Raw genomic sequence first — 24372 nt, forward strand, 5'->3', positions numbered from 1 at the left:
GTCCAACGAGATGGATGGACTCAAGGCTGGGAACCGGCCTGAGATGGCTGAGTTAGTGCCAGAGGTGACCTTCGAACAACTGAAACAGGAAATGATGGACCTGGAGGTCTTTGTGGAGGGACTCGTGTTGTCGCTCAATAACAGCAACAGCTCGGTGGAAAGTCTGTATCAAGAGGTAAACATAATGCAACTTCTGTCACTATTACAGTTTGAAAAACGTGCCAAGGATTTTTTCTTAACTATGCTTTATTTTTCCACATCTAACACTGACATGCGGATCACTTTAGCACCTTTTTGGAAAACTAATCAGTTTCCTCAGTATGCATTATATAAATTACGAGCATGTGACTTCAACTGATACACTCACAACGGACAATTACAATTTAAAAAAAAAACATCCAATGTAGAGAAAAAACTGTTTTCTTGCAACCCTGTCTCGCTAACAACCACCAGCAATAGGCATTCTAATATATTTCTTCGATGATATCTACTTGGGTTTTGCGACCCTTCGGCCCAGATTCTGAAAGGTGTCACGCAACACAATGCAGCACCCAGCGAGACTGCTCTGCGCTGTGTGACAGGGAGGGAGCAGGAGAGCACCATATTCACATAGAAATGGCTCTCTCCTCCCCTCTCCTTAGCACTGGGAGGGCCGGACTGGCCATAGTGGGCACCGGGCATTTTCCTGGTGGGCCAGAAAGGTGGCGGACGGTTTTCCTGGCATGGGGGCCGGTTTTGTTACTGGGGGCCCAGTTTTGCCGCAGTGCTGCAATATCCTCCCCCTATAACAAAAGCAGCAGCAGTGCTAAAGCGACAGCAGTTCTGCTTGTCAATAGCACCACCCCCGCCCCCCCATGCCCCCGGGGCCAAACAAGCAGAATTGCATGGGCTGGTTTGTGTTCCCAGTCCGGCCATGAGCACCAGCACCGATTTGAGCTGCTGAGCGCCACGCGCACACCTTAGCGCCATAGTGCTAGGGTGTGTGCATGAGTCTAGCATAAGTTTTGTACAGGAAGAGTTACCTTCCTGTACAAAATACTATATTAGACAAGTGAAAAATCTTTTCCTACTTTGTAAGGTGCTGCACAATGCAGCACGAAAGTCGCAAAAGCACATATAAATTAAAACATCTCTCCGTCTAACTCCTGTTTTTCAGCTACATTAATTTTTGGTGCTAAACCCTTTCTACTGATATTTGAGAATAAGGATTAACATCAAAAAGCATGGATGGTTGTATGGGAACACCTATGCAACACCCCCTTGACCAAAGTAATGCAAAGCAGAAGTTCACACTGCTTTACATTACTTTTCCATACAAACCAACACAAATATGAATTTGCGTTGGTTTGTGAAACCCGAAAAATGTTGAGCGTTGGTTTAGCATTACAAAAGTAACGCCAACAATGAGGCTAAAACTTTGAGATTCCGGGCATTCGTGACGTATGTAACAGATGGCAGCTTTAGAAGAGGCAGGTTTGATAAGATTGCGGTGCCAGAGCAGGCACATCCATGTGCTTCATAGCTGTACTGACCTCAGAACAAGTTCAAAACCACAATAATTGCCTGTTACCTTCATTATGAGCCCCCCCATCACTTAGGCCAATTCATCATCATGCGAAGAGCAACAGCTAACTTTTACTTTTACATGGCTTGCATGTAGTGGCTGAAGGGGGAGCAGTGCTACTTGTCACTGTTCTGCTAGACAAGACTTTAGATATGGATGACATCGGCTGTCAGGAGGAGTATTGAAGCCATTGTTCAAGGACCGCCTATTCAGACATTTACATTCGGGTAGGTTCATCTGGATGCATAGACATTTTATGAATGTATTCGTTGTGATTGGAAGCAAAACAATTAAACCAACTCCCACACTCAATGTGATAATATATGTTCATGGCATTTTTGGTATTCACTATTTTTGCGTAAAGCTGTCAAATACCTACATAGGCAGTACTGCCCAATATACGTATCTAAAAAACATTAAACATATGTACTAGCTACTTTTGATCACGAAATTCAAAACGCCCCATTTCTAATTCCCGTGCCGTCGCTTCCTCTGACCAGAAACTTATCAAACAGATCCTGTTTCATGGGGTAATTACACGGTAAAGGTCGCCTCACTCCCCCACCAAATTCGAAACTTGAGTCGCGATTTTGATGGCCTCAAAACCTGTGATTTTCGACAATTGCTAATGGGATGTGAATGTTTTCACTAGCTGGAACTTGCAGCTAAACAAGGTAGAAAAACTGTTTTAATAGTGTTGGCATTTTTGTTATTTTTTTTAGAGCCCTGTAAAACCTTAAAAAGAATTACGTGCAACATTTTAAAATACTTTCTGAAATGTGTTTTCCCTTGTGTTTTTCGATAAAAGGATATGGGCCTTATTTATGAAGGCCTTGCGTCGCCGGTGCGTCGCTTTTAAAAAGGGAAAAAGTCACGCGGCGCAAGGCCTTTATAAATAAGGCCTTATATTGTCCCTGCTTTACGTTTCTAAGTAAAACTACAGAGATTCAGAATTTTCTAGTTTGGTTTACATTTTGTTCCAGTACCCAGTGTACAGAAACCGGGTACTAACATGATAAGCAAGATTGCTTAATGGTACCATGGGCATCTCACCAGTAAGGGGGAGATTTACGAAAAAGTCATCCAATGCGTCGCAGCCCCACGAGGCAGCGCTGCGTTGCGCGACAGGGAGGGAGCAGGAGAGCGCCATATCTTCAAAGATATGGCTCTTTCCTCCCCTTTCCTTTGCCTCGGCGCTGATTACAGCTGCCGTGTGCCATGCACACACCTTAGTGCCGCAGCACTAGGGTGTGTGCATGAGTCTAGCATAGGTTTTGTACAGGAAGGGCACCCTTCCTGTACAAAATACTACACTTGACACAAGGGAAAGCTTTTCCTACTTTGTATGCATTCTGCACAGCGCAGCAAGCATGCAAAGTTGGAAAAGGAAGGAGAAATAAAAGCATTTCTCCTTCCTTGCGCCTAGTTGAAAAGCGCGCAGTTTTCTCGAGCTAAACCCAATCTACAGTTTTTAGTAAATTGGGTTTAGGGTGAGAAATATTGGGTGGTTGCATGGGAATGCCCATGCACCACCCTTGGTACACCCCCATGGCGCAAAGAAACGCGATGCAGTAAAATGCGCTGCTTCGCATTACTTTTACGTTATTTCCTGTGCTAAACGGGCCTCATTTATGAGGCCTTGCGTCAGTTTTGCGCTTCCGATGCCTCACTTTTTGTGACGCATCGGCGGCGTAAAACATGCCTCCTGTTGCACACTGTTTACAAAATGGCGCATCTGTTTAGATGCATCACTTTGTAAACCCCAGCGCTACATTATATGGGTCAGGTATAATGTATGCAGGGGGGGCGTTCCCCCGCAAAATGCCTCGTAGAAGTGACGCAGTGAAATCTATGAGATTTCACTGCGTCACTTCTAGGACGCTGTTGCATCAAAATCTTGTGCCTGCCTCACAGCTGGCGTAAGACTGACGCAGGGCCTTTCACATGGGGAATGCCCCATGTGAAAGAACGCATTGCTGGAGTTGCGTCACTTTTGTGGCACACTCCAGCAATGCGTCACTTTTGCGCTTACAGATACGTCAGAAATACTGACGTATCTGTCCCTCCTTGCGACATGATGCGTCATACAATAAATATAACGCATATGGTATGTCGCAAGGAGTGCACACTGAGAAGTGACGCATCGCTACTTTCACGCAGCGATGCGTCATTTTTCATAAATGAGGCCCCACAAGTTTAGCGCTGGAAAGTAAATTACAAAAAAAGGATTTTGCGTCGTTTTACGTCACTTTTGTGACGAAAACACTGCACAAAAGCTTAGTAAATCACCCCCTAAAGCTTTTATCCACACCCTACAGGTAGGTCCTTATACTTTTAAGTATATAAATGACCACTCCATGGTGTCAGAGTCCATCAAATCAAAAGCATCTCCTCGACCTTTCCCGTGAGATTGTTTTTATATTCTCCTTAAGGTTAAAACAGTAGTTTAAAAAAAATAATAAATTCTCAAGACCCATTGCGCAAAACAAAACACAAAACGAGAGTCCCCAAATGAACAAGCTGGTAATGCTTTTTTTTTATTTATTTTTTTTAAATAAACATATAATCATCTTTTAAATGGCCAACTGGTCTCATACTTGCAAGAGCTCCATCCCCTCAAGATATCCCATGGCACCCTGAAAGGAGACCAGACCAGACCAGGCCAGTAAAAGTATTTGTTTCTGGCCACATAGAACCCCACCAGGCTAGAACACATAACAGCGATGAAGGTTGTGTTTAGGGAGGTAAAGTATTATATACAAAAAAAAAAAGCAAACCTCAGAATCATAAAATAAATGAGGCTTTTCAAATTCTATGTGACGCTGCCATCTTGTGGCGCATTTCATAAACATTAATTTTATGAAGACTCGTCTGAGAGCCTGACACGTTTACTTTCTAGTCTAGGCCAGTTGACATATTTCTGATACATCCTTTGATGTTTACATTTGTATTATTTTTATAGAATTTATCTTTTATGTATTTTCATTTATAGATGCCATTTCACTTTTAGAGAGACTGAGCTCCGGGCGTGTGGTCGGTCGTAGAGGGGAAATGGAGATGGAAACTTTTAAAGCGATCAATAATTAAAAAACATAAATTATATAGCATCGACCGACCACATCTATTAAAATAACTGGTGATCATCAAAAAAACTACTTTATCGAATATTGTGATTACTTTAGGAGTAACTGATCCTTAAACAATATTTTGAACTTGACAGAGAGCAAGTATCCTGCAAACATTTAGGACGATTATTCCAAGGCTTAGTTAGCACAGGCTCACTTGGACGTTTTGGCCATAAGATAGGCCAAAGAATATTTTTTTCAGAAACGGAGGCCACTTGATAGAAACCTTCTGTGTATTAGGAACATAGAAAGTAATTGTATCTGGCTGGTACATGGTACTTTACCAATTTCCCCATTGCTAGAAAGACCCACGGTTCAATCTGTGTGTCGATGATAAGCCATACGAGTATCAGTCACATGATCTAAATTTACTTAGACAAAAGGTAATTGTTATAGCCCTGTGTAGAATCACTTGTAGTTTTCCAAATATTTTTTAGTTGAGACGGAATGTCCCCCATATGATTTTGCAGAGGTGCACTCCTGCGCTGGGTAATTCAACTGTAGTTTCACTGTTATTCTGACTTTGTCTGTGTGTAGTGCTCATGGCAATCATGAGTGGGATGCTGAGGCCTATGGATAGTGAAAGGTTCTGAGACCCTTACTGTGGCTCTGCTGTCTGGAGCAGGGTCACCAAACATGCCTTTCAAAGACACAGCACATCTGTCCTTGCCCTAGTACAGAATCATGAAGCAGTGGTGGTACCAATCCATTTTCTGATCTGGAACACAGGAAATCCCTTTTCCTTTTCTTTAAGAGTGAGATGACCACAGGCCTCTCTCGAGTAAATATCAGATACCAGCTGTACTAACCATACCTAGTGAGTGGAGTGTGCAGACAGGGTGTATATATGATGTATGGTAGTACCACTAAATGCTGAATAACAAATTTGTGACTTTGTGGGAAGTGGGATCCATTTTGGATCTGCTTGGGTAAAGCACGACACAAGATGGAGGATAAGGGACAGACTCTAGAGACTGATAAAGTGTATAGCTTGCATTTAGTATCAGACGGTAAGGTAAGGTGTGGGAAGATGGAGACAAGGCTGCTATTTGTATGCAGCAGTGATCTATCCAGCAGAGACCTGCTGATTGCCTCTTACTTGGCACCGCTATTGGCTTGCAGGATGGTGTGGGGAGGTGGAGACCGCAGTTTCCTTTGTCCTATAGAGGAATCACTAAAGCAAGGCCAGTCCCTTTGTGTTCCCCAGAGGTGACAAACTCAAAAGCAGATTGCTACAAGTGCAAGATCTGAATGCTTAATTGATTGTGCTCAAGTGCTTCTCTTTGAGACACCCGCATCACTACCAGCTTTGGAAAACATCACCTGCAACTAAGACTCTGTCAGCATACAGAGGAGAGATACACTATGAGAGCAAAGTGCTTTAGACGGGTTCTAGGACCCTGACAGTGGAACCAACATTCCTGGTCTGCAACATTACTATAAAAGTGGGACTGATCCAAGAGGTGGTACTCAGGGGTGCAGATTCAGGGGTGGGGTGTTTGGGGGTGTTACACTCCCCCTAGAGCATGTATTACTTACTAAATAGTTGTGTACAGGAGCTTTATGTTGGGTATGGTAAGGTGTACATTGGATTTCACCTGGTATTTTTAAATACTCGCTCACTCACACGTAATTTTGTCTCTATTTTGATGGTCTTAAAACATGGTTACTTTTTCAAAATACTGTGCATGTACCCCTCACAATCTACACTCCTTTCCCTTTCCAATCACTCAAATTATATACTGTACCCACAGAGGCCTCGGTCCTCTGATGGACCTTTCTTCATCATAGTCAGGGGTGAGAAATCAGGATATCCAAAACCGTTGGTCACCCAATGAGGACCATTAATTGGTAGCCAACTTAGAAGCTAGAGATGATGTTCAAATACACTATTCTCAGAACCAACCAATAGAAATACAGTATTGAAATGGGAAGACTCGACAGTTTAAAGAAGTTTAGACTAACCAGGATTATACAAACTACATGTTCCACAGTCACAGGACAGAATAAAAGCAGCAGAACTTGATGGTCTGAAAATAATCTATGATTGTCCCTGTCACAATATTTAGAAACAATGTCCAATGAACACAGTTTCTAAAGAAATACCATCAAGATACAATAAAAGACTCAGGCAATTTTAGATAATTTGGTAATTGTATTAAAGAACCAAAATCAATGCACATAAACAACATTTTAAGTAGCTCAGTTAAGAATATTACAGCACATAGTATACAACCATATATTTAGCCAAAGTATTCTATTTATAAAGAGGATGGTTACAATTACAGATTCCTGCTACCAGTGAAGGCAGACAATGGTTCAAAGAGTTCATTTAGAAAGGGATAAAGGGATTGCATGCTATCTGGTAACTGTTAAACTCTGAATATAAACCCCCCACACACTACCTTCATGAGCAGCATTGCAGTGTTTGCCCACTAACCAATTGGTCACGTGCTGAAAGTGTTCATTGGTGTTTTTTTGGCAGTGCCACAGTAGGTCTGGCTTGCAGTATTAGTCATAAAAGACATCAACCACTACAGATGTGGCCCAGTATAACCTGCTTTTGACAATGGCCTCAAACAAGATCTGACAAGTTCACATCTAATCATAATGTATATTGCTGTACAATATAGTAGTTGTGATATGTCCGAAGATGCACCAAAAGCTTCCTGATGCATCTTAGATAATGCCTTTATGTGGAATGGAACACTTTCCTGTCCTGGCACTAAATAGTTGAGTGTAGACCAAAAACTCCTAATATAGCATATAACCTCTACATCTGGGGTAGAGCCTTGTCATCAAACCCTTACTGAACACTAGGGGCCTGATTCACAAAGGGCCTCTGCACTCGTGGTGGAGGCCTGCAGTCATGGGGGAGTCTCCGCACTCTGGGTGGAATCTCCTCAATGAGAATTCTCATTGCGGAGATTCAGCCCCGAGTGTGGAGTATACCTCATGACTGCAAAACCTACACCATGAGTGAGTTTGGAGGCCCTTTATGAATCAGACCCTAGGTGACTGGATTCCGATTCAAAGCAGGGCCTCCCATTCCTTTGGCATGAACAAGAAAAGAATGAACTCCTGCTCTGGCTTTTTTAAAACATGGAATAGTAGCCAATGAGCCACATCAGATCATACATTCAGAACACCTAAAACTTATCATGATTTTACATGGTTTCTGAATCAGGGAAAAGATTAAGGGGCCGATTATGATTGCGGTTTTTCCACATCCCCCGGGCCAGCGGAAGTGTCCGCTGGCCCGGAGGATGTGGAAAAACCGCTGAGGGGCCTTCAAAGACCCCCCGCCAGATTAGGATGGCTGGGGGGTCAGGAAGACTGTCTGCAGCTTTAACATGTCTGGCGGTGTCTATCAGACACCGCCAGGCATATTAGGATATCTGGAGTACTATGCCTTTCCACGGCGGCATTTCAGCCGTGGAAAGGGATACGGACTTTTGTTTGGGGGCCCGTTGCAGGCCTCCAGGGGTGAAGGGGGGGTGGGGGGTACACAAGGGTGGTACCTATGGTACCCCCCTGCCTTTGCGTGCACAAAGCGGCAGGCACAGCGCGGTGCCTGCCGCTTTGTGCATGCAAATGCACAGCTCTTATTTTTAACATTGAGGCGGGTGCTGCTTGAAGCAGCACCCGCCGCAATGTTAAAAATACAGGATGTGACCGCCATGGTGGCGGTCACATCCTAATTTGCACGGAGGGACCGTCGCTGCCCCTGTGGACGGTCCCTCCTACTCTGGGGTGGCAGAGGGACGCAGGTCCGTCCGCCATCCTAATCGGCCCCTAAGTGTTTTATTATAAAAATCTAAAAGAAATTAAGCGATACAAGGTAAACGATAAATATGTTTGTAACCCAATCCCATTTTAAAGTAAACATCGAGCATCTTCTATGTTATGTTGTCATAGGAAGTACAACTAATATGACACATTTTAAACAATGAAGCACACACCAGTGTAAGAGTATTAAGCCCAGCAATGGAACTACAGCAGACGGGCCTTGAGAAAAGTAACATTGGAATCACAAAGAAGTTCATTCACAATACATGCATGCAAAAGAAAAGCATATTACATCACTTGTCATTGCTTCTGCAGACCCCGTGGGAAGAAAACATGTGGAGGATGATGAGATGGGAGGGGTAAAACAGGGGTGATCAGCAAAAATGGATGCTGTTTAATTAAAATGGAGTTTTCAAAAAATGTGGCTTAACTAAAATATGCTACTGTAGGAAGCTGGATCTCTATATAGCGCACTAAAAAGAAGAACACTTTAAGAGTGACATACTTATATTAAGGTTGTGGGGTTGCTCTGCAGCATGTGGTGTGTTTAGAGTCACTGTCAAGCAGACAGACTGCTGTTGCAGGGTTCCAATGGCAGATCTACAAACATACTTTTTCTTGGGTCACTGAGGGTGGCACCATAAAGTGCTGCAACCCTGGGGACCCCACCTATCACCCTTCCCCTGGGTACCCCTGGTACCATATACTAGGGACTTATAAGGCATGATAACTGCTTGACAATTGGGTGTACCAATTCAACAGTTACAGTTTAAGGGGAAAAGCATTGGCACTGGGGCCTGGTTAGCATGTCCTAGTGCACTTCCAGAACTATAAAGACAGCATATAGATCAAAACATGGGAAGTGACGATAAAAAGGACACTTTCTAACAATAAATATAAATAGTAGGAGGTTGTCTACTTGTGAATCTTGAAGACTCTGTAAATACATGGAGAGGAAATCAATTGTGTTATGCAAGACAACAATTAACCATCATAAATCTTTTATGAAGATAGATATATATTTCCCTCCTTAAGGATGTTAGGTAAACTGTGCTTAAACACAGACGGCCAGATTAAGACTTTTTCGGCCAGATTACTCCATCGCAAATGCAATGGAGTACCTTGCCTGCCAAACCCTAGGTGCTCCCACCTCACTTAGCGATGAGCAGACCTTAAGGATTCTATCAACAGAAATCCTGTTGGCTCCATCAAAAGAATACTTCTCCCGACAGCCAGCAAAACCTGGCATTGAAGGATAGGAAAAAAACAATAATAACCCCCACACTATTTGAGAAAACTCACAGGGCTTGGAGGTCATCCTTTTTTTTCAAAATCAAACTCCCACTGTGATAGTTTGCCTTGAAAAACACAAAACTGTCAATAATTTGCTGTACGGCTTTCAAAACTGATGGCAGACGTACCGCAAACCTTCAGTACATTTCAAGAAACCGGCAGGACAGCAGTTTCTTCCAAAGTGCAGGGATGGCCAGAGGGTGGCAGGTAGAGTAATCTTGGGAAGGTGGAAGCAATGTTCTCTGCCATCCCGATGGACACTACTCCTTCCGTAAATCAGGCCCTCACTATCTATATCAGCCATAATCACATTTAATCAAGTGGTATCAAAAGTGAATAATTGTAAATTTCATTACTCTTCTTCTAATCCATTTAATTTTTCAACAAGGTTCAAAACATATCTAACATGGTCAATCAGCTGGAATCACTTGACAAGAACAACTTGATGCAGGTGCGCCGAGACATGGATTCACTCAAGAAACGTCTCCATGACTGTGAGACGACTTCCAAAAACACAGAAGAAACACCTTCCGTCCCCTATGGTTAGTAGACTTAGTATGTCAGACTGATTTGCACAGTCATGTTTTCTTTATTTTTTAAATTGTGTTATTCATTCATTTACAGAATTTGCGGTGTATAGCAAACAGTGATTAGTAATTCCAAAGCAAATAACATGGCAATTACTTGTGAGGGTCATTGAAGAAGGATCTGACCACCAGGGGGTTTCATTGGGGACTACGGTGATTGGTCTATCCTGAATGTGGATGAAGATAGTGCTCATGGCATCTTTGAAGAAGATCACATTAGGGAGTGAGGGGGTCATAGCAGCAAAGTATGTGTCACCTCTGAAAAAATATGCAGAAGGTTAGGTGCATTGCCACCCATACAATTTCCATTTCTTTCCGCCTCCCAAATAAGGCACCATATACTTCAAGCTTGTATTAAATTGTCCTGTTGATGATCCTAGTATTGTTTTAACGGACTGAAACATCGTCGACTTGCTTGAACACCTTGCACACAAATCGATTTGATATTTAAAATGCAACGGTTGTCGTTTACATGCTTGTTCTAACCATTTGCATTATACATAAGCTTTTCGCGTCCTGCCTGAATGTTTTGTTCAAATGTACATGTTTTGCGATTATGTAGGACGCAGGACTGTGTCCCACTTTATTGTTTGGTGTTGAGATTCTTATTTGGTCATTTATTAAATTCACTGTCCGGCTGGACAGAAGTAATATAGTACTGATTCTAGTCTATATTAATTTGTATAGCTACATGAGCTCCTTAACAAGGACCATTGTTCTCTCAAAATACTGACGCCCAAGGTCCTTGCTTACCATTTGGGTCCCCTTGTCTTTGTTTACACACGAAGATAGTGCTCATGGCATCTTTGAAGAAGATCACATTAGGTAGGGACTTCAGGTGGAGGGGAAATAATTTCAGAGTGAGGGGGTCAGAGCCGCAAAGTATGTGTCACCTCTGAAAAAACATGTAGAAGGATAGGTGGCATAGAAAGGCAAAGGGTCCTGAATCCTCAGAGCTTTCTGAAGGAGTTTCAGTCAAGAATATTAAGAGTAGTGTCACTTTCATAGATGTGGGCCATGAGTTGTACAATAACTTTCACATCCCATACTCATCACAGTATACTCTCCTGGGCATAGCAAAGTATTATGTAATATACTGTATATCGGGGTTAAGGTTGTGCGTCACCCCGCTAAAAGCTCTACTTAAGTGTGCCATTCTTTTTTATTACCCTTGTTGGGTTTACTGCCTATTCTATTTATCTACTGCACCATTCACCTGTGATACTCATTGTCGTTTTTCTATTGGGAAAAGAAAATAATATCGCCCTATTATCCTTTTAAACACTATTCCTTAATTGCGACTCGCAAATTGCGAGTAGCAATTAAGGAATACCTCCCCATTCATTCCTATGGGCCTGGAGGCCCATAGGAATGAATGGGAAGACATTCTCAATTTGCGAATCACAATTAGCGAATCGCAAATTGAGAATGCGATTTCAAGGGTGCAAAGCCACCTTGTGTGGCTCTGCACGGCTTAGTAAATCCAGAGTAATACAAGGTCATTCAAATTGCTGCCTTGTGCTACTCTCCGTTGGGAAGGTATACCATGCAGAAGCATTGGCTTTCTCATGTATCGACCCATGGATTTTAAGACAATCCCAGATCTACAAAGACTTGTAAACCTAGGAAGACGTCAAAATGGTACGCCCTCCCAACAGAAGTGTAACAAGGAGAAATATGCCTATTTATCTTTGTTATTTTCTCTTTCCATAAGTTCTGCATTTTGCAGCACACCTAGAAAGAGACAAATACCTCAAAGGATTGTTTTTGTGCATGGTGGAGGCCCTTCCTGTATAAAGACAATCCTGTCTGCAAAGCAGGCACCCTTGCACCATTGCGCAAGGGTGCCTGCATTCATACTTGGCAGCACCCACTGTGCCAGCACAGGGAGAGAGCAGAAATGTGTCCTACATTAGTAGATACGGCTAATTCCTGCTCTCTATCTGTCACCTAATACAAAGCAGCAAGTTGTGATGCTGCGTTGCTTTAGGTGATGTCTTCGAAAATCTTCCGCAAAGTTTCCAAATTCTGTGTTAAATAAAACACCTTACTCCCACTAATACAGATCAGAAAGAAAGCTGACCCTAGACTCCTTTTATTCCTGAGTCACTTTTTGAAAATAGATTCATCAATACCTTTTGACACCATTGTCCAGGATGTGCAAGCATCTCCTTGCTCAAGGAAACTGTCCACTTTGTCCATCTCTCAAATACCTTCTCATGACCTCAAGAGCTACTCAAACATAGCCACCGACAAAACAGCATAAACACTCTCTCCATCCTCAACCAATCACAGGGTCCCAGACTATCTATCCCTGGGCCCCATGTTGGGAGGTGGCAAGCCTAAGGCCAATGCAAAAAAATCCTTTTCACTGTCTGTGTGAGACTGGTGAGCAGAGGTACAGTGGAATCTGCTTAGTAATTTCTCTCTCCCCCCAGCAGCCTTCACATTGTGATATCTATCCACTTACAGACCAGTGCCCAGATTTATCAAAGGAAGCAATGCAACCCTTAAGTCAGGTTTACCAAGCCACGCAAAGCCAACTTGTGTGGCCCTGTGTTGCTACAAGACAGTGCAAGTTGCTTCCTTGCATTACTCTGTATCTGGAAAATGTTACATGGCTGGAGAGTGGGGTTCCCATGCATCCACCCATGTATTTGGTGCATTCCCAGATTTACCAAGACAAGTAAACATGAGAATGAATCAAAATTGTAAGCCTTTCCGATAGAGGCACAAGGATACATATCTTTATTTCTCCTCTTTATTTCACCTTTCTAAGTGTGCTGCATTCTGCAGCACACTTAGAAAGAGAAACCACATTTTAGAATTGTTCTTGTGCAGGAAGGTGCCCCTTCATGCCCAAAAACAATCCTGCCTGGAACGCGGGCACCCTTGCACCATGGTGCACACAGAGTTAGAGATAGAGAGCAGGAATGCTCCACTTGTTGGAGAATATGGTGCCTTCCTGCTCTCTCCATTTGACGCAGCGCAGTGTAGCACATTGTCTTGTTGAGTTGCGCTGCATCAAATAATTATACATCTGGCTTCAGCTTCATAACACTTCTGCTGTCAATAATCACAAGTGTGAAACCTGAAGGTGTCTTGACTGAAAGTTCATCAAATGCCACTACTGTCTTTTTTTCTCAGATTTCTGTTCTTCCAGTCAGAGCCATTGCTCTTACTCTTGTGGAACCTGTTCTCTGTAGGGGCTTTCTCTCCAACCCTGTGACATTTTCGGCATTATATGGAGTAGGCTCTTGGACTGTCTGTCAGGATATGTTCCCTTTTGTAACGAGGTATCACATCAGGTGGCTGTTACTGGGCCCACTTGCTAAACTATGGCATATGGCATGGATGTCACTGAATACCCTTAAGCTAAACTCGAATAAAACCGAGGGGCTTTTCTTCAACCAAAAAATCTCCCCCCCCCCGTCGCTCTGGTGGCCACCCGAGATGAACCCCCTCCTAAGCCTTTGGACTCAGCCAGGAACCTTGGCTTCTGGTTTGATAATGATCTGTCTTGCCATACTCATATTAGACAGGTGTCCTCCTCCTATTTTATGAAGCTTCATATGCTTCGTAAATTTCTTCACTTCCTCCCCTTGGAGTCCTGTCGGACTATGATCCATGCTTTAATTACCTCCCATCTAGACTATGCCAACAGTCTCTATCTTGGGCACCAGCTTACCTGATTAGGCGCCTACAGATTGTTCAAAACACGGCGGCTAGAGTAATCTGTAAAATTCCTTTTCGCCACTCGATCTACCCCCATCAGAGTAAGCTCCACTGGATTCCAGTGATTAAACGGATTGAATTCAAGGCTCTCAGCTTGGCTTTCAGGGCTTTCCAAGGACATGGCCCTGCTTATTTGAGAGTGCACTATCAACACAGCCGGACCCTCAGATCCAACCACCTCCATCTCCTTGCTGCCCCCATTGATAGTTTAATGAACTTTTGAAAGAGGTGATTGGATGTGGAAGTTAGGGCACAGGTTGTGGCAAATGGTACATTTTAGATAACTTTAGGCATGTAACATGTAGTGCCATTTGATTAAATCTATTGGCCATTTAAGAATGTGTCTTGGCGTTCGCGTCCTTGGGCAACATATTTAGGGATTATTTAATAAGATTTGTTTTCATTCATAATAACTTAATTTCGATCACCAAGTATCATAAAAGTGTACAAAAACATACTAAAACAAACAGAGCATTCTACATAAAAGCCATACAGAACAGAGTAACAAAAGTGAAAGCATTGTGCAATATAATACAAATAGTTTCATACAGAGAATCGCGCTAATCCCCTGTTCAGCTATGCAAGTAAAGCTGTGAAATTTAACAATAAGATATTCATAAAAACACACTAGGTTCAACATATAATTGTACATAAAAGCCACTACAAAACAAGACATCAAAAATGTAAACAATGTACTATAGGGTTGAGTTAATCACAGCAGAAGTCCCGCTAATCCCCTATTCAGCTGTACAAAAGAGCCTGTGCAATTTTGCAATAAATTGCAAATTCTTCTTTTGTTCCTTTTGTAAACTGTGGTTATTAATCCTTTAAAATGTAAGTGCATGTCCAAAATAGCAGTAGTTCGCTTAGCAATAAAGTGCATTTTTAAATTTTTTTGTATAGCGCAAACTGGACCTGAAGGTATCGTGAGCACTAACTGTGTTACAGACTGACACATTCATTTTGTTAGGCATGGGGAGATTAAGGGGGCGATTTACTAAGATTTTGTGCTGTGTTTGTGTCAGAAAAGTGACGCAAAACAGCGCACATTTTTTCTTCCTAACTTTCTTTCCAGTGCAAAACTTGTTTAGCGCTGGAAATAACGTAAAAGTATGCCCTGCTTTGCATTACTTTGTGCCATGGGGGCATGCCAAGGGTGATGCATGGGCATTTGCAAAAACAACAGGTGATGGACAGAATGCAGCCCTCTTCAGCCAGGATAGCTTGATTCCAGTGGCATGGAGAGCACGGGACTCACGTCGAGCATACCCGTCCCACTCGGGGTGACAAATGCAAAAACAACAGGTGATGGACAGAATGCAGAACACTGTCATACATTCACCCCAGTACAGAGATCTGGGCCTAAATCCATCGTTTTTTTGCTCACCATGCCATTCCAGTTTAAACCCAGCCATATGCAAATCAGTCTTGACCCTGTGCCCCATGGGAACAGTCCAGCCCGAACTGCCAAGCCAGGTCCTCCCTGGACTGGAAACAAGCATCCTAGGACCGGTTTCGGGCTTTCAGCCCTCTTCAGCCGGGATAGCTTGAGTCCAGTGGCATGGAGAGCACAGGACTCACGTCTGAGCATACCCGTCCCACTCGGGGTGACAAATGCAAAAACAACAGGTGATGGACAGAATGCACAACAATGTCATACATTCAACCCAGTACAGAGATCTGGGCCTAAATCCATTGTTTGTTTGCTCACCTTGTCATTCCAGTTTAAACCCAGCCATATGCAAATCAGTCTTGAGCCTGTGCCCCATGGGAACAGTCCAGCCCGAACTGCCAAGCCAGGTCCTCCCTGGACTGGAAACAAGCATCCTGGGACCGGTTTTGGGCTGAAGATGGCTGATAGCCAGAAACCGGTCCTAGGATGCTTTGCATATGGCCATGTCTGAACTGGAGTGGCATGGTGAGCAAAATAACGATGGATCAAACCCAGATCTGAGACTGGGGGTGAATGTTTTGCCATTGTGCAACATTCCGTCCATCATCTTGTGTGTTTTGCTGGTGCATGGGAATTCGCATGCAACCACCCAAGGTTTCTCACGCTAAATCCAATTTACCAAATCCAGTAGATTGGCTTAAGAGTCAGAAAACTGCGCCCTTTTAAACTAGGCGCAAGGAAGGAGAATGCTTTCATTTCTCCTTCCTTTTCCGACTTTGCAGGCGTGCTACACTGTGCATCACGCATACAAAATAGGAAAAGCTTTCCCTCATCTCTAAGCATAGTATTTTGTACAGGAAGGGTAGCCTTCCTGTACAAAACCTATGTTAGACTCGCAGAGACACTCTAGTGATATGGCACTAAGATGTGTGTGTGGCGTACAGCAGCTGTAATCAGCGCCAGTGCAAGAGAAAGGGGAGGAGATAGCCATATATTTGAAAATATGGCACTCTCCTGCTCCTTCCCTGTCATGCAATGCAGCGCAGTCTCGCGGAAGGCTATGCTGCATTGCGGGAAGATTTGGTAAATACCCCCCTAAGTGATTTGCCCAAAATCACAGGATGTTGAGCATACCTGCCGAGACTTGAACCCAGTTCCCCTACTTCGAGGTCGACCGCTCAAGCTTTTGGGCTACATACTCTCCTTGACACATCTCTAAAAAGCCAAATTAAGTATATATCCATAAACCAGAATTTACATAAGACCGCAAATCCTGGCTAATTATCTAAAGCGTTAGTCATTTCCTTGTGTAGAGGGTAACGTCCTGCCAGTCATTCAAATAAAGTGCCAATAAGGTTAGAATATAACATTTTGGAAAAATTAAAGTCATTGGTTAAGATTTAATCACACAAAATTAAGGTAACAATGCATAAAAACTGGAATGCTTAGGGGTCTTTCTACAATGGCTTGGAGCAGAGCTAGTAGAAAGAGAAAGGTTCCTGAGCCAGGCACTACCACAAATAAGTATACACAGATTTAAAACATCCATGTACACTTCTTTGGATACACGTGGAACTCCAGATGCAGGCAGACCTGAAGTATCTCGAAACAGATAATGGCACCAACCTAGAACTTTCGATCCTTAAAATCCTAAGTGCTTTCAGATGCCTCCTAGTACCCAACTTCCTTCACAGAGGCAACATCCTTTTTTTCCTCTCATGGCCATAGGCTGAGCAAAAGAATACAACATGAGGTAGGGACTCTGAGGCCCCTCTACAAGCTGGACACTCATCTCCCATAGATTAAGCATAAGCCTACTTGAGCAAAAGACTCTGGTAGGGAGGGACAGGAACCTAAATTGTAAATACAGTTTCCAAGCCAGAAGGATAATTATTTCATCTACTGTTCTTCCAAACAGAGGGATCAGTTTAAAATTAATACACTCTGTAATTAAAGTGCCTTTGCTTCGACGAATGATTTCAACAGATACATACTCCCAATATAACAATTCATTGTCCATTTTGGAGATGGAGCTTTTCTTTTCTAAAGTACCATGATCTAGAAGTGTCAGACATCAAATGATTCATCCGACTACTTATGAAAGGTTTGCATTTATTCAATACGGTTCATATTTCAAAGATAATTATGTAAATCCAATTGCAAAAATGTATGAAATTAAAATAGTTCTACTGAAGGGTATTTAGGGAGTCTTAATTTTTCTTCCTAAATTGAACAAAAGAATTTGTGTTTCAAGGCTTACCCCTAGATTCATCAAAGTCCCCTTTTGCGAGTCTGTAATAGCGATTATTAAGGAATCGCTATTACAGACTAGCAAAACGGGATTCATGTAAAAATCGCAATTTGAATTGCGATTCCTACAGCTTCCTTATTTGCGATTAGCTAATTGCTAATCGCAAATAAGGAATAACTCCCCATTCATCCCTATTGGCCTAAAGACCCATAGGAATGAATAGGAAGACATATCAATGTGCGAATCGCTATTAGCGATTCGCATTTTGAGTTTGCGATTTCAAGGCTGCAGGGGTGTCCAAAGGACACCCTGTTGCACCCCTGAAATGACATTGGACGCTGGTGTTACGCACACACATGTCCCAAGGACATGTGTGTGTGTAACATACAACTAAGAAAAATGCACTTAAGTGCATTTTTCTAAGTTTCCGCTATTTACCACGAGGTTTGACTTTGCGGTAAATAGCGGCCCAAAAGTGCGAATTCGCAATTTTTAAATGTTTCATGAATTGCATTTAAGGAATCTCAAATAGAGATTCCTTAAATGCAACTCCTCGCACAATTGCGATTTCTATAATAGCGATTTTTGCATTTGGGATGATGAATCCCAAATGCAAAAATTGCGCTCGCAAAGGGCCAGATTCTCAGAATCTGGCCCTTTGCGAGACGATTTTCGTTTCATGAATCTGGCCGATAGCGAACTAATAACATTTTCGAAACTAATATGAGATTATATCCCCCACAGAGGGCTATATCTATAGGTAAAGGATTTGAACCGAAATTATTGGCCCGAGTCCCTAGTGAGAACCTATAATGAGGGAGGGGGCCTCTAACAACCGGTACAGTCAGATGCATAAGGGCTATGATATTATTAGAAGATTCAACCCACTCAGGGTAGAAAGTTCTAAATTAATTAAGGGGTTGAGTGTTCTTGGTACACACCTGGGCTATCTTCCCCTGGAAGGTTTCATAATCAGTTCTATTTGTTGCCACTAACTGCCAGAACCTCGCGAATATCAAAACTTCCTCCGGCGACCACTGAAACATTGATGATATCCCAGCACGTCAAACATTATACTTTGGAAGCAGTGACCTGTATGAGTGCTTGAAAAGTCAAAGCCTCACACCCTCCATATCGAATGTATGACGCTACTATGCATAGATTCACCACGCATGGCTTTACAACGCGGTACCACGCTTGCCATTACAGTCATTTGTGCAACAGCAGGGAAGGTGTTGGATTTAAAATCCAACACATTCCCTGGTGTTGCACGCCCCCTACAGCAAGTCGTGGTAACAACACGGTCGTTGTAACAACCGCGTTGTAAAGTTACTGAATTGTGTTTACGGCATTGTAAACGCTGTTTCCCGTCCATATCTTTATCATAGGTTTTGAGGCGCAGCAGCTCCAACGACAGGAGGCCAGAGCCAATGCTTAGTAAATAAATATTTCATATTAGGCATGATACAAGTGCATCGTATTTATACTCAGCAAAACATGACAGTATTTTATATCACTGTGCCAAAAGCAAACCTACAAGAATGCCCCAAATTGATATATATATTGCGTAAACAGAAAATCCCAGTATTAGAAAAGAATAAGCAATTTACAAATTGCCCCAGTGAACACACATTGCCAGGTTCCCTGACGCCACTCTTAGTAGGCACTGCCACCTTCTATTATGAGCAATTAGCACAGTGTTCAATGTAGACCTTACCCAATTTTCAGGATTAGTACTATGTTCCATGTAGATTTATTGTATAGAAATTACTTTTATATGAATATCCTGAAACCCTGGCATAGATCAGGCCCTTATATGTCTATTTTGGTCTCCACTACATTTGCTCATTCATGACACAATATCATTAATTGATAGTTTCTACAGTTCTCCAACATGTACACAGCCTTATATGTCTTCCATGTTTGTTTTGCCTGTTTTTACACCACTAAGGCATGCTCCAATATGGGGAATTAGCACACAATGGGCCTCGTTTATGAAAAGTGTTGCATCGCTTCTGTAAAACAGTGATGTAACACTTTCCCTGTACACTCCTTGTATTTACTGAATGGCGCTCCATGTCGCAAGGATTGACAGATGCACCAGGAATCCTGACGTATCTGTCGGCCGAAACTCACTTATTGTTGAGTTGTGCCCTAAGCAGGACACAACTTCAGCATTGCATGGGGGAGGCATATACCTATTGCACTGCGTTGCCCTTACGCCTACTATTAGGCAGGCATAAGGTTTTGACGCAGTGGCGTCCTAGAAATCCTAGAAATTGCACAGTAAAATCTGATCAGACCATAAAACATGTCCACAACAAATAAACAACCGACCCACATACTTTTCTGTCAGACCTGCATTTTGGGCACTGCTTGATTAAATGTAAATGTAAATGTACCGGTATTTATAGAGCGCACAGCTACTTCCTTGAGGTAGTGTTCCGGCGTTGTCCGTATACCGCTTAGGAACCCTTCCTGGTTTTCCCTGTGAGTGTCCACTCCTGGGCACCCCCAGGGTGAAACCAGGCATCCTAGCGCTTTTGGGGCCGTTGTGGAGATTAAGCAAGCTATTGCCCAGAGTTGCAGAGTGGGACCCATGATTAGAATAGGCACCGAGGCGAGAATTATCAGGTCCGAAGAAATTGAGCCCAAGACCCGCCAAGGCGGGTATTAAACCCTGGTCCCGGGCCAGACCTCTGCATCAGGGTCTGCCGCTCTAACCATTTGAGCCACACTTCTCCACATTACACCCCATAGGCCAGTCGACTCTGCTCAGGTGTCCCAAGTATGACATGGAGGTTGGTCAGACTTGAGACAGTTCCCTCAAGAGGGCTTTTGGACACTGATATCTGTAAACTTACAGTACAGTTATGAAAGATTCTTCTCCATAACATACATGCATTTTTTAAGGGATCTAGTTATAACAATGTCTGTGGCTCTGTAAAGTATTCTAGATTCACTTTAAAAGTCTTTACAAGAAACAGTCAAGAAAAAGACCACAAACCCTTGCATCCACCTGAGTACGTTTATGTTGATTTATATTTTCATGTCTTTTTTGTATGGGAGTCATGTGAGGCTTGAGAAATGCTCATCATTTTGCAATCCAAGGTCTGGGCAATGTCATAGGACATCCTTTGAATGAACCTATTGTTTAAGGGATCCTATTGTATACTTTCATTCGTGTCACTTTTACCCTCCACTAATTACTATTTTATGGCTTTTATTTCCAACTAGGCAGTTGTGACCACAATGGTCTGGCACATGTGGGGAAGCCATTTTTGGTGCAGCTCAACTGGAAGGGTTCAAACCACAAATATGGTGGCTGGGGAAGGGACACCGCTGTGCCTCCTGCAAGAAAGAACCTGTACTGGGTGGCCCCACTCAACATCGATGGGCGAATCCTGGAGGCCTTCCGTCACTATTCTTCTTACAATGATTTCCTGATGTACCGGAACCCCACGGACAAGCAGCTGTCTCTCTATATGAAAAGCACTGGCAAATGGAATCACACCAAAGGAGGTCAAGGCGGTGGAATGACCGTTCATGGCAACTTCTTCTACTACAACTGCTACAACACCAGGGACATGTGCCGCTTCAACTTGAAAACAGGTGCTGTGGAGCGGAAGACACTGCCCAATGCAGCCTACAACAACCGCTTCTCCTACTCTAGTGTTGCGTACCAGGACATGGACTTTGCCTCAGATGAACGTGGCCTGTGGGTCTTGTACGCTACGGAGAAGAGCTCTGGCAACATTGTTATCAGTAAGTTAGATGTCAAAACCTTCAGTGTGGTGAAGAGCTGGACCACCACTGTGTATAGATCACAGGTCTCAAATGCCTTCATGATGTGTGGCGCTATGTACGCTGTTAGACCAGTAAGCAAAGGTAAACAGGAGATATTCTACATGTTTGACACCAAAACAAACAAAGGGAAGAAAATGAGCATGATGATGGAAACCCTGATGGAACCTGTGCAAAGCCTGAACTACAACGCCAATGACCACAAGTTCTACATGTACAGCGATGGCTTTGAGATCATGTATGATCTCACTTTTAATCCCTAATGGGCATGACAAATTAATATTTACAAAGCAGTTCAAATTATTGTCAGGGTGAGGACACCAAATGTAAGACTCCAGTAGTACCCATAGTTGAAACCCCTCCCCTGAGGGAATATATCATTAATATGATTTCAGTCCTAGCGTAAATGGTATATATCATAATTAAGAATTCATGGCAAGTTCCTCTTGGTAACAATATGGTGTGGGTCGCATTCGCTGCCATGTATGAAATTACTTTCCTTACTTAACTAAGGTCGAGTGATGAAAATGATCTTGATCAAATACATTGTTTCCATGGATTCACTGCACAATTTGCATAGCTACTGATTATAATACGTGTATCAACTTCCCACTATTGAGTAGTAATAAAGCTGACAATGATTCTAAATTAGCATTTTTGTTCTTCCTCGTTTTCTATTTTTTCCTTGCTCAATGTGTGTCTTTAAAGTTTGAGAAAGGGGTTCGAACAGTGTCCGTAAAACAGGTACCACATCTGGCAATGGAGATGCGTTGGCAGATTTCTTTCACCATTGCTGTTCAAGTGCAAATAAACAAAATAATCTTTCATCCTGGCAACCTCAATTATTTTATAAGCCCTCAAGTCGCTCTCGATTCAAAAGCAGGTATTTATTCCTGGTGCCAGCTCTCACAGAAACGAGAGGGTCTCCTATCACATTGTTCAAACATCCAAAATTCCTAAAAATAAGGTTTCCTTTTCAGGGCGCTACACCGAACAATTCCAGAGCCTTGTATTAAATTCCCTTAATCAGTCCAGCCATCTTTGTTTCAGCATCACATAATCTCCATCAGAAATCCTTGAGCACCCAACCTCCTGCCACCACAGTCATCATCACAGCCAAATGCGAAATTCAAAATAGTGGAGAAGTGTGGCTCAATGGTTAGAGCGGAGGACCCTGATGCAGAGGTCTGGCCAAGGACCAGGGTTCAATTCCTGCCTCGGTGGGTCTTCGGCTCAATTTCCCCGGACCTGATAATTCTTGCCTCGATGCCAATTCTAATCATGGGTCCCACTCTCCAACTCTGGGAAATAGCTTGCTTAATCTCCACAATGACCCCAACAGCGCTAGGATGCCTGGCTTCACCTTGGAGGTGCCCAGGAATGGGCACGTCACAGGGAAAGGCCAGGAAGGGTTCCACAGCGGTATGTGTACAGCGCCTAGAGACCCCTTCGGGGGTGATTCGGTAAACATCACTTACAACGAAACTTTTACAACGCACTACCATTACAACGCGGTCATTACAACGCAAACTATTACAACGCATTGCGCTGGGGGGCGCTCTAGGATAGGGAATAGTTTAATTTACTATCCAATAACCTTCCCTAGTGTCCACGGGGACTGGAGTTGGAATAGTAAATTAAACTATTCACTATCCAACACCCAAAAGCGCTATGCGTTGTAATGGTATGCGATGTAAAAACCGCGTTGTAAAGGCAGGCGTTGTAATGGCCTGCGTTGTAACGTCATACATCCGGTGATTCGTGTGCTATATAAGCACTACATTAAAAACTTTTTTTACTATTACAATATCCCATCAACCAAATTGTGATTTTTGCCTCAAGCCTTCTTTACTCAAAGCACCCTCAGAGTCAGATTTACTAGTTTGTCACACAGCGGAGTGCAGCAGCCGCAAATTCTGCCCTGCGTGAGAAGGAGAGAGCAGGAGAGCACCATAGTTACAGAAAAATGGCACGCTCCCTAACACCGGCGCAGAAATGTGCAGCCGCACGCCACAGACACACCTTTGCATCATAGTGCAAGGAGGTCTCCATGAGTCTAGCATCGGTTTTGTACTAGAAGGGAAGCCCTCAATTACAAACTGCCATGCTGAGACTTACTTTAAACCTTTTCCCACTTTGTATGTGTGCTGTAGAGTGCAGCACGCATGCAAAGTCAGAAAAGAAAGAGGAAATTAAAGCATTTTTTCTTCATACCACCTATGTGAAATGGGTGATAATTTCTGATGCTTAACCTTGTCTACTTTGTTATGTAAATAGGTCTTAGCAGCAGAACCCTTGGTGGTTGTATGGGAATGCCCATGCACCACCCATGGTGCTAAGTAAGGCAAAGCAGTGATATGCGCTGATTTACGTTTCAAGTGATTTACCAGCATAAAACAGGTTTTACACTGGAAAGTAAATAGGTGAAAAAAAACAGTACCGTTTTGTGTCACTTTTTTGATGCAAACACGTTGTAAAATCTTAATAAATAGACCCCTCCAGTCTGCTTCCTGACACCCAGAAGATGGCTCGGCTCTCATCTTTGACCCTGTGTAACTATCCAGTTAGAAGGATTCAAGACCCACTAGCACATCAGTCAGTAGATTCTCTGCCCCATGAAGAAATCACCAACAGCAATGCAGATTTGGTCAGCTGAGAGGTTTTTTACGATAAGCTACACTTATGCTCCCAGCCTCTCAAATTGGGGCATGCCCAAAGATTCACAGAAAGCGTGTTATCCATCCCATGCCTCATTTCATCTTTTTCCTTTTTAATTTTCCACAAAATTATCTATTCTCCAGACACTTTCTAGCATTACTGGCCTGGTCGCA

At 43.0% G+C, this 24372-nt stretch overlaps 1 protein-coding gene across 1 annotated transcript; it reads left to right on the forward strand.

Annotated features, from left to right (window-relative positions):
* On the forward strand, positions 1 to 21969 carry LOC144783034 (olfactomedin-like). The gene is made up of 3 exons (XM_078662218.1): positions 1 to 175; positions 10160 to 10313; positions 20975 to 21969. The coding sequence occupies exons 1-3, from the start codon at positions 11 to 13 to the stop codon at positions 21802 to 21804; spliced, it is 1149 nt and encodes a 382-aa protein (XP_078518344.1). The 5' UTR covers positions 1 to 10; the 3' UTR covers positions 21805 to 21969.
* Positions 21970 to 24372: the final 2403 nt, after the last annotated feature.

Source organism: Lissotriton helveticus, chromosome 9 (genome assembly GCF_964261635.1).
Source record: "Lissotriton helveticus chromosome 9, aLisHel1.1, whole genome shotgun sequence".
Taxonomy (NCBI): Eukaryota; Metazoa; Chordata; class Amphibia; order Caudata; family Salamandridae; genus Lissotriton; species Lissotriton helveticus.